The sequence below is a fragment of the Lepus europaeus genome, chromosome 12 (genome assembly GCF_033115175.1).
Source record: "Lepus europaeus isolate LE1 chromosome 12, mLepTim1.pri, whole genome shotgun sequence".
NCBI lineage: Eukaryota > Metazoa > Chordata > Mammalia > Lagomorpha > Leporidae > Lepus > Lepus europaeus.
Genome location: NC_084838.1, coordinates 50,499,161 through 50,514,990, shown reverse-complemented (window position 1 = coordinate 50,514,990; position 15,830 = coordinate 50,499,161). Strand labels below are relative to the sequence as shown.

At 37.3% G+C, this 15,830-nt stretch overlaps 1 protein-coding gene across 1 annotated transcript; it reads right to left on the bottom strand.

Moving 5' to 3' along the window:
- Positions 1–13,988: 13,988 nt before the first annotated feature.
- Positions 13,989–15,378, bottom strand: LOC133771260 (dnaJ homolog subfamily B member 6). Its single transcript, XM_062207008.1, has one exon. The coding sequence runs from the start codon at positions 15,339–15,341 to the stop codon at positions 14,616–14,618; it is 726 nt and encodes a 241-aa protein (XP_062062992.1). The 5' UTR covers positions 15,342–15,378; the 3' UTR covers positions 13,989–14,615.
- Between the last annotated feature and the right edge of the window lie 452 nt (positions 15,379–15,830).

The following is a 15,830-nucleotide window of genomic DNA, read 5'->3' as shown; positions in this document are numbered from 1 at the left end:
AGTGAGAGAGAGAGACAGAGAGAGGTCTTCCTTTGCCGTTAGTTCACCCTCCAATGGCCGCTGCTGCCAGCACACTGTGGCCGGCGCACCGCGCTGATCCGAAGGCAGGAGCCAGGTGCTTCTCCTGGTCTCCCTGAGATGCAGGGCCCAAGCAGTTGGGCCATCCTCCACTGCCTTCCCTGGCCACAGCAGAGAGCTGGCCTGGAAGAGGGGCAACTGGGACAGAATCCGGCACCCTGACAGGGACTAGAACCCGGTGTGCTGGCGCCGCAAGACAGAGGATTAGCCTATTGAGCCGCGGCACCGGCCTGACTTAATACCTTTTAATTGCATTTTTCTGTGAGGCCTTTTGAAGTGCCCTCAAAAGTAACATCTTCAAACACTCAACTTTTTAAAACCATACAATATCTCACTTTTTTCAGCCTCTTTGATAATGTTTTTCAATCTTTAATGTTCCTTTTCTCAAGCCAATATCTCAATCTGCATTTTTGATGATTCTCATTTCTGCCTTTGATTTCCTGCAGTGAAATTAACATTTCAGTTATTATACTTTTCAACTCCTGACTTTGTTTTTAAGAGTTTTATGAATTTGTTGATATTTATATTTTTAAAAACATTGTGCTCTTGACTTTACCTATAACTTCCCTTACTTCTTTAAGCACTCTCCAGGCAGTTGTTTTAATGTCTTTTCCTAGCATATCTTTCGTCACATCTTTTCCAGGGATGGTTTCTGTTGATTTATTATTTTGCCTCTTAATGGACTGTAATTTCCTATTTCTTTGTATAAATTGTGACTTTCTGGTTTGAAAACTGGAAATTTGATGGTCATTAGTGTGGTAATTTTGGAAATCAGATTCTCCCTTTCTCAAGGTTTTTATTTTCTTGATTGCTTTAGGTTACTTTGTTGAGGTGTAAACTTAACACCTTCTGTGGTCTTTTCTAAGCCTGCACGTTCCCCAGCATTCAGTTTACCCTCAGATATGCAGTTGTTTCTGAATGTCCCGGCGTTTAATGTATAGTTCCTTAACAAGAAAATGAGAGAGCTGAAGGGCACAAAAATGCTGTGGTAATTAAAATCCCTTGGAAGTCACTTCAGCTTGAAGAGGAGGGATTCCCAACAATGGGAAGACTAGCAACAACAATCACCATCCACCTCTGTGATTAGAAGTAGTGATCAGTGATCATAAAACAGATTCTTTTTTTTTAAACTTTTATTTAATGAATATAAATTTCCAAAGTACAGCTTATGGGTTACAATGGCTTCCCCCCTCCCATAACTTCCCTCCTACCTGCAACCCTCCCCCCTCCCGCTCCCTTTCCCCTTCCATTCACATAAAGATTCATTTTCAATTCTCTTTATATACAGAAGATCAGTTTAGTACATATTAGGTAAAGATTTCAACAGTTTGCCCATATAGCAACACAAAGTGAAAAAACTACCATTGGAGTACTAATTATAGCATTAAATAACAATGTACAGCACATTAAAGACAGAGATACTACATAATAGTTTTTTTAAAAAAGTTAATTTTCTATGCCATTTCCAATTTAACACCAGGTTGTTTTTTTCATTTCCAATTCTCTTTATATACAGAAGATCAATTCAGTATATAACTAGTGAAGACCTCATCAGTTTGTACCCACACAGAAACACAAAGTATAAAAATACTGTTTCAGTACTAGTTATAGCATCACTTCACATTAGACAACACATTAGGGACAGATCCCACATGGGGTGTAAGTACACAGTGACTCCTGTTGCTGACTTAACAATTTGACACTGCTGTTCATGGCGTCAGTACTCTCCCTAGGCTCTAGTCATGAGTTGCCATGGCTATGGAAGCCTTTAGAGTTCGCTGACTTACAGATTCTTGATATTTAGAGGATGGGTTGCTTTTTTTTGCCCACCCTAGCTCATCAGCTGCTCTGGAACCATGGGCACAGCTGTTGGCTAAGAGGCTAGAAATGAGTGATGGAGATCTACAACCCAGCTATGAGCTGAAAGTAGATTAAATTATCACTCTGTCCCCCCCCCACCCCCCCCGGAAATTGCATTCCTTCAGCAGAATCTGAGTACCAAAATGGTTGCATCAGAAAGATTCTGCCAAGTGTATTATTATGTAGATGGGCAGTAGATGCCTGGTGTTTCTTACTCTGCCATCTTCCCAGAATCCTCTCATCAGCTCACTTTTGAAGAAAGTCTCTTTGAACCAAAATTGATGTGGTATTACTCTATGGCCTGAATGAGATAAAAATATCAGTGCATTTTGGATTACTGTGTATAAGCAACATAATGTATAACACAACATTGTTCCAGTCTGATCACATACCTTTAAGGTCTCTACAGTGGCTTGAGATAAAATCCATATCTGTGTATCCTTTGTATATTTCTCTCTACCTCAGCCTTATTTCTCATTTCAACTGCTTAAAGACACATGCAATTTCAATGAGCAAAAAGTTTTCTTAATCCACATTCAGTCCAGCAATGCATTTTGCAGAGATATAGTTTTATGCAGGGAAATTTACATTGCCAAATAGAATTCATGGCAGTGAATATTTTACATTTTTCCCATATAAAATATGTGTGTCTTGGTTTTAGATTTGTGGAATTATGGCTCATTCAAAATGTATCCCCAACAACAACAAAGATGCTTATTCCCTTTCTCCAATGATAGATAATCACTGTAATTTTAAATGGCCATTTTATGGGTTTCAAAAAATCTTTGATGTTAAGTTGCAATATAAGGACTTCTAAGTGAATTTAAGGATCTCATATTTAATGTATCGGGACATACCTGCAATAAAATAGGGATTCTAATTTAGTAGATTTTTAACATTTTTAAAATGCTATTAAATGATACATAAAAAATCATATGTTTATAGGGTACTGAGGATACTTTGATATATGTATACATTGTATAATGTTCAAATCAGTGCAAAAATATTTATCTCCTCAAACAATGATTCTCTTTTCCATAGTGAAAATATCAGAAATTCTTTCATTTAGCTACTTAACTTGAAATACAATGTATTATCCTGATCTATAGTTACCCTACTATGCAATAGAACACCAAAAACCTCTTCATCTAATCTAATGTAACTGAGTGTCTGTTAATCAAGCATTCCTGTCCCTTCATTCTTCCTACTCTCTCCAGCCTCTGTGTAACCACCTTTTTAATCTCAGTTTGTGTGAGATCAACTTTAATCACATATTAGTAAGATCATGTGCTACTTGTATTTCTTTCTTCCTTTGTTTAAAAAATGATTTATTTTATTTATTTGGAAGGAAGAGTCATAGAGAGAGGAGAAGCACAGCGAGAAACAGATTTTCCATCCACTTGTTCACTTCCTAAATGGTCAAAATGGCTGTGGCTGGGCCAGGCTGAAGCCAGGAGCCTGGAGATCTGTCTGGGTTTCCCATGTGAGTGGCAGTGCCTAAGTACTTGGGCCACCTTCTGCTGCTTTCCCAGATGCATTAGTACGGAGCTGGATAGGAAGCAGAGTAATTAGGACTCAACCCATTGCTCTGATAAGGGATTCCATGTCATCCTGTGCCATAATGCAGGCCCCCATACCTGTATTTCTGTGCCTGGCTTATTCCACTTAACATAATAGTAGACTTTAATTATATCCCAAAGATATATAGAATCATACACCATATATTGTAATGATGTTCAGATCATAGATAGATACCCAGGAAACCTGTGTATTTTCTATTTTTAATATTTTAAAGTACATATTTATATTTTTTAAAAAATGAAATTTTCGTTATGGACTTCATTTGCCCCCTCTATTGGCTCTTTTTCTGAAACTTATTATCCAAATTTATTAAAAATTGGCATCAAATATAAGATGAATTCATCTTGAAACTTTCCCAATGGATTTAATTTGTAAATTAACTTAAACTGACTTTCAGGATAAATTCAGAATAATTCATTGTGGGGTTGGGCGTTTAGCCTAGTGATTAAAATTCCAGGTAAGATCTCTGGTCTCATAATAGAGTACCTGAGTTTGATTCCCAGCTCTTGCTCCTGATTCCAGTGTCCTGCTAATGCAGATCCTGGGAAGCAGCTGTGATGGGTGAAGTGTTTGAGTTTCTGTCACCTACATGGTCGACTTGGGTCGAGCCATAGCAAGACAAAGCTTAACTTTGGAACAGGGAGCTCAACCCAAGTGTACCATGTAGACGAAAATGCATGCACTATTTCTTTCAAATAAATAAATTTTAAAAAATAAAACAATTGTTGTAAGTTTATATTACATCACTTTAAAAGTATATTTTCCACAATGAAAATTCAATTTAATTAAATGTTTATACTATAGTGGTAAAATTACAGTAGGGACAGGAGAGAGAACGAGAGAGGGAGAGAAAAAAAGGTATCGTAAATGTCAGCAAGGAAGCATTCAGATATGAGAATGCAGGTTAGTAACCATAATTATAGCGAGAAAAAGGGAAAATGTCTTAACTAATGGAAACAAGATGTAATTGCACACAATACATCTCAAGTGAGGACAAAGTGTTGAGACGTTTTAAAATACATCAATTTTTTTGATATATATTTGTTCATTTAAACATTTATTCTTTGGCTCATCATTCCTTTCACAATGGTTAGATAAGAATACAGGAGAAAAATATTTTTGGCTAAATTCTGAATAGGTGGTGAAATTATATACAATTTTTGGTTAAATACCTTGCTTTGTTGAGTATCTTCATGTGTGAATTGTGTTTTTTTTTTTTTGGACAGGCAGAGTGGACAGTGAGAGAAAGACAGAGAGAAAGGTCTTCCTTTTGCCGTTGGTTCACCCTCCAATGGCCGCCGCGGTAGCGTGCTGCGGCCGGCGCACCGCGCTGGTCCGATGGCAGGAGCCAGGTGCTTCTCCTGGTCTGCCATGGGGTGCAGGGTCCAAGGACTTGGGCCATCCTCCACTGCACTCCCTGGCCACAGCAGAGAGCTGGCCTAGAAGAGGGGCAACCGGGACAGGATCGGTGCCCCGACCGGGACTAGAACCCGGTGTGCCGGCGCCGCAAGGCGGAGGATTAGCCTAGTGAGCCAAGGCGCCGGCCCTTCATGTGTGAATTGTAAGCACAATTAATTCTGTCATTACAAACAACAGACCCTTCAAAATAAAAATCTACATTACTTGGTCTACTTGATAGATGGTTATTGCAAACTGAGATGTGTTAAGTGTAAAATACTTCCAAAACAAAATTTGAAATCAACAATAATAAACATAATGCAAAATACCTCATTAGCATTCTTTTATGTTCATCTTATGGTGAAATGCTATATATTAAATATATTGTGTTAAAATATATTACTAAAATTCATTTCACTGTGGTATTTTGGTTTCTTTTAATTTGGCAACTAGAGATTTAAAATTATAAATGCAGTAAAAATAGACATATAAAACTAAATAGAGAGCCAACAAATCCATGCATAAGAGTGCCAAGAATACACAACTGGGAGAGAGTATTATCTTCAATAGTGTTGAGAAACTGACTGGATATTCCCATGCAAAAGAATTAAATTTGACCTTTTTCTCACACCATAAATAAAATAAACTCAAAATTGACTAAAGACTTAAGTGTAATACCTGAAACTGTAATACTCCTAGAAGAAAACATGAGGGAAAATCTTCTGAACATCGCCTTTGGTAATGACTTCTTGGATATGATCCCAAAACCACAGGCAATGAAAACAAAAATAGACAAGCAAGATTACAACAACTGCAAAACTGTGCAGCAAAACAAACGAACAACAAACAAAAGCAACCAACGGAAATGAAGAGGTGTACTGCAGAATGGGATAAAATATTTGCAAGCTATGTATTTGATGAGATGAATATACAAAATATATAAGGAACTCTTACAGCTCAATAGCAAAAATAAATTACCCACACCCAAAAAGGAGGTGGCAAAGGGCCTAAATAGACATTTCTTCCAAGGAGAAATATAAATGGCCAGGATATATATGAAAAGGTGCTGAAGACTCCTGATCATTAGGGAAGTGCAAGTCAAAACCATAATGAGATAGCATCTCAACTTGTTGGGATGGCTTTATGAAAACAACAATACTACAAGAAAACGAAATCAAAAGATAAAAATTAGTTGCTAAGATGTGAAGAAAAGGGAATTCCCTGAACACTTTTGGTAGGTAGGAAAGTAAATTGGTATAGCCAATATGGAAAAGAGTATGAAAGTTCCTCAAGAAACTAAAAGTATGGGACAAGCACTGTGGAATAGTCAGTTAAGCAGCCACCTGTAGCACCAGCTTTCTATATGGGCAGTGGTTCAAGTCCCGGATGCTCCACTTCCAATTCAGCTCCTTGCTAATGCATCTGGTGAAGCAGCTGAAAATGGCCATGTTTGGGCCGCTGCACCCACATGGGAGAGCAGGAGGAAGCTCCTGGCTCCTGGCTCCTGGCTTCAGCCTGGCCCAGCCCCAGCTATTGTGGTCATTTGGGGAGTGAACCAGTGGATGGAAGATCTATCTCTCTCTCTTTCTATCTCATTCTCTCTCTATAACTCTGCCTTTCAAATAAATAAATAAAAAATCTTAAAAAATAAATATATGATTCAGCAATCTTATAGATTTATATCCAAGAAAATTGAAAAGGGGGTTATGGAGAGATGTTTTCACTCCCATCATCATTGCAATCTTAGTCAAAATAATCTAGACTTGGAGGTAACCTAAATATCCATTAGTGTATGAATGGATAAATAAAATGTAGAATATACACATAATGTAATGTTATTTAGCCCTAAAAGAAAAGGACAGTTGATAATTTATGAAACATGGATGAACCTGTGGGATATCTGCTAGATGAAACAAACAAGAAATGGAGAAATACTATGTGATGCCACTTGTATGATGTGTTTAAAACAGTACAATCCACAGGACCAGAGTGGAATGATGGTTTCCTGAGGCAGAGAGGTGAAGGATCTTTTGGAATCAAAGGATGCAGTTTTTGTAATAGAGTAAATGATAAGTAAGTCCTGGGAACCTGTATGGCACAGTGCTCATACCTAACAATATTGTATTATACAGTTAAAAATTACCTAAGAGACTAGATCTTATTAACATCATCATTATCATAATAAATAAGAGGGCAAAAGAAAACTTTTGGAGATGATATATGGCTCTATGGAATAGATTGCAGCAATGATTTTATTGGTATATACTACAAACTCATTGAATTGTACACATTAATTATATTAGTTTTGTGTGTATTCAAATCTTTTTTGAAGATTTTATTTATTTATATGAAAGATAGAGTTACACACAGAGATAAAGGCCTTCCATCCTCTGGTTCACTCCCCAAATGGCGACAATGGCTGGAGCTGAGCTATTCTGAGAGCTGGATTGGAAGAGGAGCAGCTGGAACTCTAATGGGCATCCATATGGGATGCTGGTGCCTCAAGGGGAGGCTTAGCCTACTATGCCACAGCCTTGGCTCCAGTATGTTCAAATTTAATTAAAAACTTTATCTTCCTACTGGAAAAAAATACAAATACAGCTTAAATTGTATTTCCATTGGTTAGTACTGCTCTAGCCTATTCTGACCCCTAAACGATAATGGTGGAATTAATATAGAAAATTAAAATCCATATATAGATGTTACAGATTTAGCTGTAAAATAAGATTATGACATAGACATTTGTTACAGATTTCCTCATGCTAATTGTGTTCTTTTTGCTTATTTCACTAGTTAATTAATTGGGTTTATGGAAGTTTTCTCTCAATCTCAGTATCTTTCCTCCCTTTCATTTTATTATAAACCTCTCTAATATGTTTCAAAGGATTGAGAATGACCCCATGTATATATACTACATATGCTTCATCTTGAGGATCCATTGGAAAAGTATGATTTTAGAGTTCTATTTCACAGTGCTAAGTTCTGTACAGTTTTCCATTCATTGCTATCTGATGGGCAGTATAAGTCTCTCACCACCCATCTCTTTCTCTTGCTCTGTGTTGTATGAACATGTGTACTTTGGATATTTTGTACTTTCAAAAAGTATGATATTTAAGAATTGAAACTAATCTCAGTTTTCAAACAATAACCCTAAAAAGCTGAATCAAAAACCAAGTAGCTCTAATAAGGAACAAGTTATAAGCAAAGTATTCTAGAGATTTTGTTCAACATCAATCAGGAACCCTGTTATGTTTGAAATGAAGTAGCATCCAACCCTATTGATATGAATAAAACTGACACTTGGATAAAGAAAATTTACTGAATATAAATTTAGGTATTAAAGAATAATGAGGTTATAAGTGTCTAAAAAATTGGTTTTGCTCGTGCCCAGTAGGAATTTTCATCAGCATGGAATTATGCAACTTTTTCAGTTGACAGTTGGATAATTAGGTGAATGGGTTTTTTTTTTTTTTTTGGTGTTTCATTTACTTTTCCTATAGATTGAAGTCTTCATGTATTATCCCAAAAGATTTTCACACCTTTATACAAAAAAAAATTTCCACATATAAAATGCAAATCATATTGCTCTCCCAAGAAATGGGAAATATCATTATGCTCCTAAAACTGTATATATGAAATACGTGAAATTTGTTCCCTCTTATATAAATAAAGTAGAAATGAAAGCTATTAGACAATCTATATCTATATCTATAAGGAAGGGACTTAAATTCATACCCTTCAACTTTATATTTTAGACAAAATATATAAATGTATATTTAGACTATATATTTGCATATACACATATAACTGTCCATAAAATAATGGCAATATACATTACATGGTTATTGTCACATCCTTAATTGTATTTGTGAAATTTGAATTTAATATTGAGGTTTCATAAATGAAATGTTTACATGCAAATTTACTATGAAAACTTCTAATATATATTCCTGTATTAATGAGCAAGTCTTTGATTTATCTATAAAATAAGATTATGACATAGACTTATTTCTTACAGATTTCCTCATGTTAATTGTGTTCCTCTTTGCTTACTTTACTAGTAAATTAATTGGGTTTATGGATGTTTTCTCTCAATTTCAATATATCTTTCCATCCATTCATTTTATGTTCCTAGCCTATGTGTGGCAATGGGTATTTACCTTTCACCTATTTTTGTTCAGGTGAAATTGGGACTGATAACTGAATATCTATAATGTGAGAAGTATTTCTTCAATTTGCTTAACAGAACCTCTGCTTTTGGTTTTGTTGGAATTATGTAAGGAAATATTCTCATTTTAAAGGTCTTTGGATAGTACAGTATTCTGGGTTGACAGTTTTTTTCTCTTAGGACTTGGAATATGTCTCGCCATTGTCTCCTTGCATGTAGGATTTGTAATGAGAAGTCCAGAGTGAGTCTAGTTGTGTTTCCTCTGAATGTTATTTGTCATTTCTCTCCTGCACATTAAGGGCTGATTCTGAGGCCAGAGTGCTGTTTAGGGCTTTTGCCATTCTATGAGTCGGATGTGTATCCTGCTTCCCATGTAGGATCATTCTCTCTTTAATTCTATCAATTATTTGCAGACACTGGTCTTATTTATGTAATCCCTTTGACACTTAATCCTATCTTTTTGATCAATTATGAACTTAAACTGATCACTTTAACAAGTAAGATGGCATTGGTACCTGCCACCTTGATGGGATTGAATTGGAATCCCCTGGTACGTTTCTAGCTCTACCATTAGGGGTAAGTTCGAGTGAGCATGTGACAAACTGTGCATCTCATTCCTGTCTTATTCCCACTCTTATATTTAACAGGGATAACTTTTCAGTTAAATTTAAATGACTAAGAATAATTGTGTGTTAATTAAAGAGTTCAACCAATGGTATTAAGTAGAACAAAAAAACACTAAAAGGAATATAATAGTAAGTTGTTCCTCCACAGTCAGGACAAGGGCTGACCAAGTCATTGTTTCTCATAGTGTCCATTTCACTTCTACACTGAAGAGAGTTTTGTTAAAATGTGTCATGGTGAAGTTCTTTTCTGGTGGTGTCTATTGGGAGTTCTGTGTACTTCTTGTACTTGGATGTCTCTTTCTCCAGATTGGGGAAGTTCTCTGTTATTATTTCATTAAGAAGGCTGTCTAATCCTTTTTCTCTTCCCACACCTTCTGGAATTTCTAGGATCATAAGTTGGGTTATTTGATAGAATCTTGTAATTCTCCAACCATTTTTAATTTTCTAATCTCTTCTTCTTGTAATTGGTCTGACTGTATTATTCCAAAATTTGTCTTCTAGTTCTGATATTCTTTTTTTCTTTCTCATCTATTCTATTGTTGAGGCTTTCCACTGCATCTTTTATTTGATCTATTGAATGTTTCCTTTCTAGTATTTCATTCTGGCTTATCTTTAATATCTCAATTTTTGGGGATCACTTTTCATTTATATTGTAATTTGTTTCTAATTGCTTGTAAGTAATCTGATGATTAATTTTCTGAATTCCTTTTGTGGAATATTCTCAATCTCTTCTTCAGCTTTTATTATTGAAGGGTTGTTGTGTTCCTTTGGGGGATTTATAGTGTCTTCCTTATTCTTATTCAGGGTTTTTCCTTTTTTCTTTTTGCATTTCTGTTTGCTTTTGTTTTTAATTTGTGTATTTTGGCTTGTAGTGAGATTTCCCTCTGCTATGAGCTACTATATGTCTGTATGTTGCAAATGGAAGCATGCAGCCCTGCCTCCTGGAGTCCTGCTAACTTCTAGATTGTGATGTGCTTACTGGAGCCAGGCTCACTTCTCTCTTGTGAACTTGAGTTTTCAATGCTTAGGACTACTCCTTGTTGTACAGATTGTGCGGTGGGGAGGAAACTACTCAAATGTTTTGATGCTCGTTCCCAGGTATGGGGTGTTGTGAGGTAGCCCCTGCAATTGATAGGCATGTGCATCGGAGTCAAATGTGGCAGCTTCCTGCTTACATTCGAAAATGTAAACAATCAATATGGCTTCTCCCTGCCAGCTGCACGTCTGGTTGGGGGGTGGGAGGAGACATAGATGGACAGGGGTGTGCCCAAACTCTCAGTTCGTTCCCCTATGCCTTCTCTTTGTTTTCGCTTGCAGCTTCAAATGCAGTTTGCCAGGCTCTGCCACCCGATGCTATCTGCAGCTCTGTGGACTTGTGATTTCTCACCTGGTTCCCTGGGGGAGGTGGCACCAGTCTCCTCATTCGGCATCTCCATCTCTGCTGTGCCTTGGCTGCATTTCCACTGCACCTCTGCCACTTCCCTTTCTTTTCTGCTCCCTCAGCATGGCCCTGCGCAGTCTCTGTTGGACTCCTGGGCTTCTCTGCATGAATTTCTCCTGACTCTGTCGCCGGCTTGTATCCCCTCTGCTTACTAACAATCTATTTTGTCCTGCCCCACTCAGAGCACCCTATTGCTATACTGCCGTCTTGGCCCCTCAAGAATGCTCATGGTATGGCATCAGATTAACAACTTTCAAGTGGTTCACAAAGAAAATAGTTCTTTATGCTATATTTGTCATTTTCTGTATCTTTGAAATGCTATGAAAGAATGTCAGTTGGTAACTAAATGAGCTTAGACAAATCATTTCAACTTTCCAAACTCAGTTTCCCCATGTAAAAATTGGAACTGCTAATTTCAGAGGTTTTTTTTTTAAGATTTATTTGTTTATTTGAAAGTCAGAATTACACACAGAGAGAGAAAGAGAGGTCTTTTATCTGCTGGTTCACTCCCCAGTTGGCCGCAATGGCTGGAGCTGCACCGATCTGAAGCTAGAAGCCAGGAGCTTTTCCAGGTCTTCCATGTGGGTGCAGGGGCCTAAGGACTTGGGCCATCTTCTACTGCTTTCCCAGGCCATAGCAGATAGATAGATTGGAAGTGGAGCAGCCGGGACTCAAGCCGATGCCCATATGGGTTGTCTGCACTGCAGGCGACAGTTTACGCACTATGCCACAGCACCAGCCCCTCAGGTTTTGTTCTTTAAGGATTTGGATTATATAAGCTGATCACTGAGTCATGGTTTTCTATTGTATTTCACAGCCTATTTATTTTTTTCTGTCATTATATGCTTTGATATTCAAATTGCCCTGTATTTGCTAGTGGAAGCCTCTTCAAATTGAAAGTCTGTTTTTTTGTTGCTGTTTTTATTGTTGTTTTGTTTTGTTTGTTTTAGTAGACTTGCTATACTATGATGGGATGCCCAGATACTTGGGTCTGTCTCTGAGAGGATTCTTAGATGAGATTAATATTTGAAACAGTAGTCTAAGCAAAGTAAATTGCTCTCCTTAAAATGGGCAGGTCTCATTTTTTTTTTAAGTTAAAAATCTTTAAATTGTAATAGTATACAAGAATCAAAGAAAAGTCTAATTTAGCTAAGGATCCTTCCAGACATCTCAGGATTGAGATTCAGATAGTGGTTGGCCATAACACAAAACTGTTACAGAACTTCTGAAGAACCACCTTGTTAAAGAGAATGCAGCAGCTGTAGGAGGTGTCTGTTGATGGTGAGTGCTGGAGCAACAAACTAAAGTGTTGCTTGCTCTATTCATAGGTGGTAGGCAGGGGTAACCCTCTGATTATAGCAATAAATGAGGTTTTCTTCTATGTTTCAAAAATATTAATATCACAAATAATATGTTGTTTGAATTGTTATATTCAAAAAATGGAATTCTAGTATTTTTGCTCAGAATCTCAGGAAGCTGAAAACATGAAATTAACAGATGGAAATATATGGGATGGGAGTGGTAATTTGCCTCTCTTTTTTACCATTAGACAAAATTAGACTCCAGCTATTTCAGATACATGATGCCATTTTTAAAAAGATTTTATTTATTTGAGAGGCAGAGTTACAGACAGAGAGAAGGAGAGACTGAGAGAAAGGTTTTACATCTGTTGGTCCATTCCCCAAATGGCCACAATGGCTGGAGTTGCAATCTGAAGCAAGGAGCCAAGAGCTTCTTCGAGGTGTTCCACATGTGTGCAGGGTCCCTTGGGCCCTGCTTTCACTGGTTATAGCAGAGTTGGATTGGAGGAGCATGCTGATGCTGCAGGGGGAGGCTTAGCTGGCCCAATGCCATTTCTTAAACGATTACAGAAACTAGAGATTCTAAAACCTGCTCAATACTGCATTTCACTATCCAGTAATGTTTACTCCTAGAAATTCTGTCTCTAAACTAAATAGCATGTATTACTTTAAGAGTAAGCCCTCTATTCTTGAAAGAAAATAAAAACTCTCATCATATTTTCTTCAAAATGTATGTAAGACAGTAGTTTTTAAATTTATAATCATTGTGTTCAATCTCCATAGCCAATGGGAAAAAGAACTAATATTTTATGAATTTTTACTCTCTGCCAAAGGTGCAATTTTAGTGACATTTATTAAGTACTTACTATGTGCAAAAGACTATTATAAGCATTTTATGTTTGAACTTACTCAGTTTCCAAAATTATCCTTACTTTAGTGTTCTTGTATTAAAGACCCCAGAGGTTGAGTTATCTCCCCAAGTTTTCATAGTTAGGTGTCAACTTGATTGAGCCATAGCATGCACAGATATTTGGGTGTGTCAGAGTGTTCTTAGATAAAATTAATATTTGAATAATCATGCTGAGTAAAGTAAATTTGGGCAGGCCTCATCCAAACCAATGAAGGACTGAATAGAGTCAATAGCTGAGAAAGAGAGAACTTGTTCTGTCAGCCAAACTGAGCTTGGACATTGATTTTCTTCTGCCTTCACACCAGCCTTAAGCTAGAATTTATTCCATTGATTCTTTTGAGTTTTGGACTTGGACTTGAACTTGAACTTACACCGTTGGCTCTTAGGGACCTGGACTTCTCAGCCTTCATAATAATTGTGAACAAATTTCTCTCTCTCTCTCGCTCTCGCTCTCACTCTCCTTACACACACACACACACACACTTGCTCTACTGGAGAACTTCTTCTCTGGAGAACTCTAAAACAGTTATCAAGAGACAAACTTAGAGCCAAGGTAGCGGGATTCTAACATCTTTGGTCTTTTTTTTTTTTTTAATGCACCAAACACATTTGCATTTATTTTCTTTTTTAAAAGCAAATGACAAAAGACCCAGTTTACCAGCTTTACTTTTTTGAACCTAAGCTTAACATTACATATTTAAACAATTGTCAAAACTTACTAAATTACCAGCTTTCATGCACAACTAGAAAACATCCTTAATTTATATTAAACCAGAAATGTATTACCATTAATGCATTAATATCTTTCACTACTAAATACTGAAAAAACTGAAATTATTTCTGTAGAAGATTCATCCTGGCAATGTTAACTTCACAGCAGGCTGACACTACTTGGCTCACATTTCAAACACAATGGAAAAGCAGATCTATGCTGGTGTTAGTGTACAATCTTGTCCTACCACTACTGAAGAGTCACTGCTCACCTTGGATAACGTTTAATAAAAAAGCAAAGTGCATACAGAGATTTACAACAATTTTAAAGACAAAAAAAATGGTCCTATTATATGGTCCCAACAATAAACTCAAAAGTCTATGACAAATAGGTGCTCCGATGAGCTGTTTATAAATACTTTAGATTAGGTACAATTATACTGAAAGTCGAGTTCGTTTGAAATCTTCAAAAAAATGTTCCTGTTAATCCTCAAATGGTGCTTGTTATAGTTTAACATTTCTGTTAAATGCGTGCGTTGAATTACTTGTTATCCAAGCATAGTGGCTGCTCCTTACCATTTATCGTTAAGGACTTTAACTGGCCATCTTCTTCGACTTCTACTCTTTCTTGACCATTCTCAACAATTCTCTTTGTAGTGATTTTTCTGCCATTAACTATTTTAGTAGAAGTTGATATAGACTTGAAGTTGCCCATCCCACTACCACCAAATGACGTGGAAGAGAATGAAGTAAGGCCTCCATGACCCAGGGACCCAAACGAAGTAAATCCTGTATCAAAAGAAGGAAATCCACCTCCGAAGGATGGAAACCCACTGAAGGCAGAGAAAAATGAGCCTGGGCCTCGGCTTCTGCTTCCTCGGGGACCCCTTCGGTTCCCAAAAAAGTCCCCAAATGGGTCTTCAAAGAAGTCGAATAAAAATGGGTCCCTTCCACCAAAAAATTCCCTGAAGACATCTTCTGGGTTACGGAATGTGAAACCAAACTCAAATGGAGCGTCAAAATGACTTCCACCTCCTCCTCCACTATTTAATCCTTCTTTGCCATATTTGTCATAGATGTCCCGTTTTTTAGCATCAGATAACACCTCATATGCCTCAGCTACTTGTTTGAATTTTCTCTCTGCTTCTTCTTTATTATCAGGATTTTTATCTGGGTGCCACTTCAGTGCCAGTTTCCGATATGCCTTTTTAATATCTTTGGGTGAGGCGTGTCTTTGCACGCCTAGAACCTCATAGTAATCCACCATGTTTTTAACAGGTTGCTGGAACAAGTCCGAGGACACGGGTGGCCAGTGGCGGGAAGGAGCAGCAGTGGGGGTGAAGGGGCCATGGCCAGGTGGCCTCTCATCTCCCGGGCGGCTCCGCGGGTGACGGCCACATCTTTGGTCTTAACTAGAATTCACAGCTGTTTCTGATTTGACAAACATCGTGTAATCTTTATAACTCAGCAGTCAGTGGATTTTTTGTCTCCATTTTACAGATGAAGAATTGAAACTTAAAGCAATTAAAGTCATTTACCTGTGACCAGACTGCTAAGCTGGTACGTGGCAGATATAAATTGAAACATGGCCCCCAAGCCAGTGGTGTTTTCTGTTCAAAATTTATTGTACTTCTTCCTTGCTACTTAGTTTGGTATGGAGAATTTTATATATAAGGCATCTGCTCAGAAAAGGCCTGAACTATCAGTTTGGCTGGACAAGAACTGCTTTGATGGGTATGTTATATCATAAGGGCCC

Excerpts from the sequence above, each read along its gene's own strand:
- LOC133771260 (XM_062207008.1), bottom strand. The coding sequence starts at position 15,341 with ATGGTGGATTACTATGAGGTTCTAGGCGTGCAAAGACACGCCTCACCC.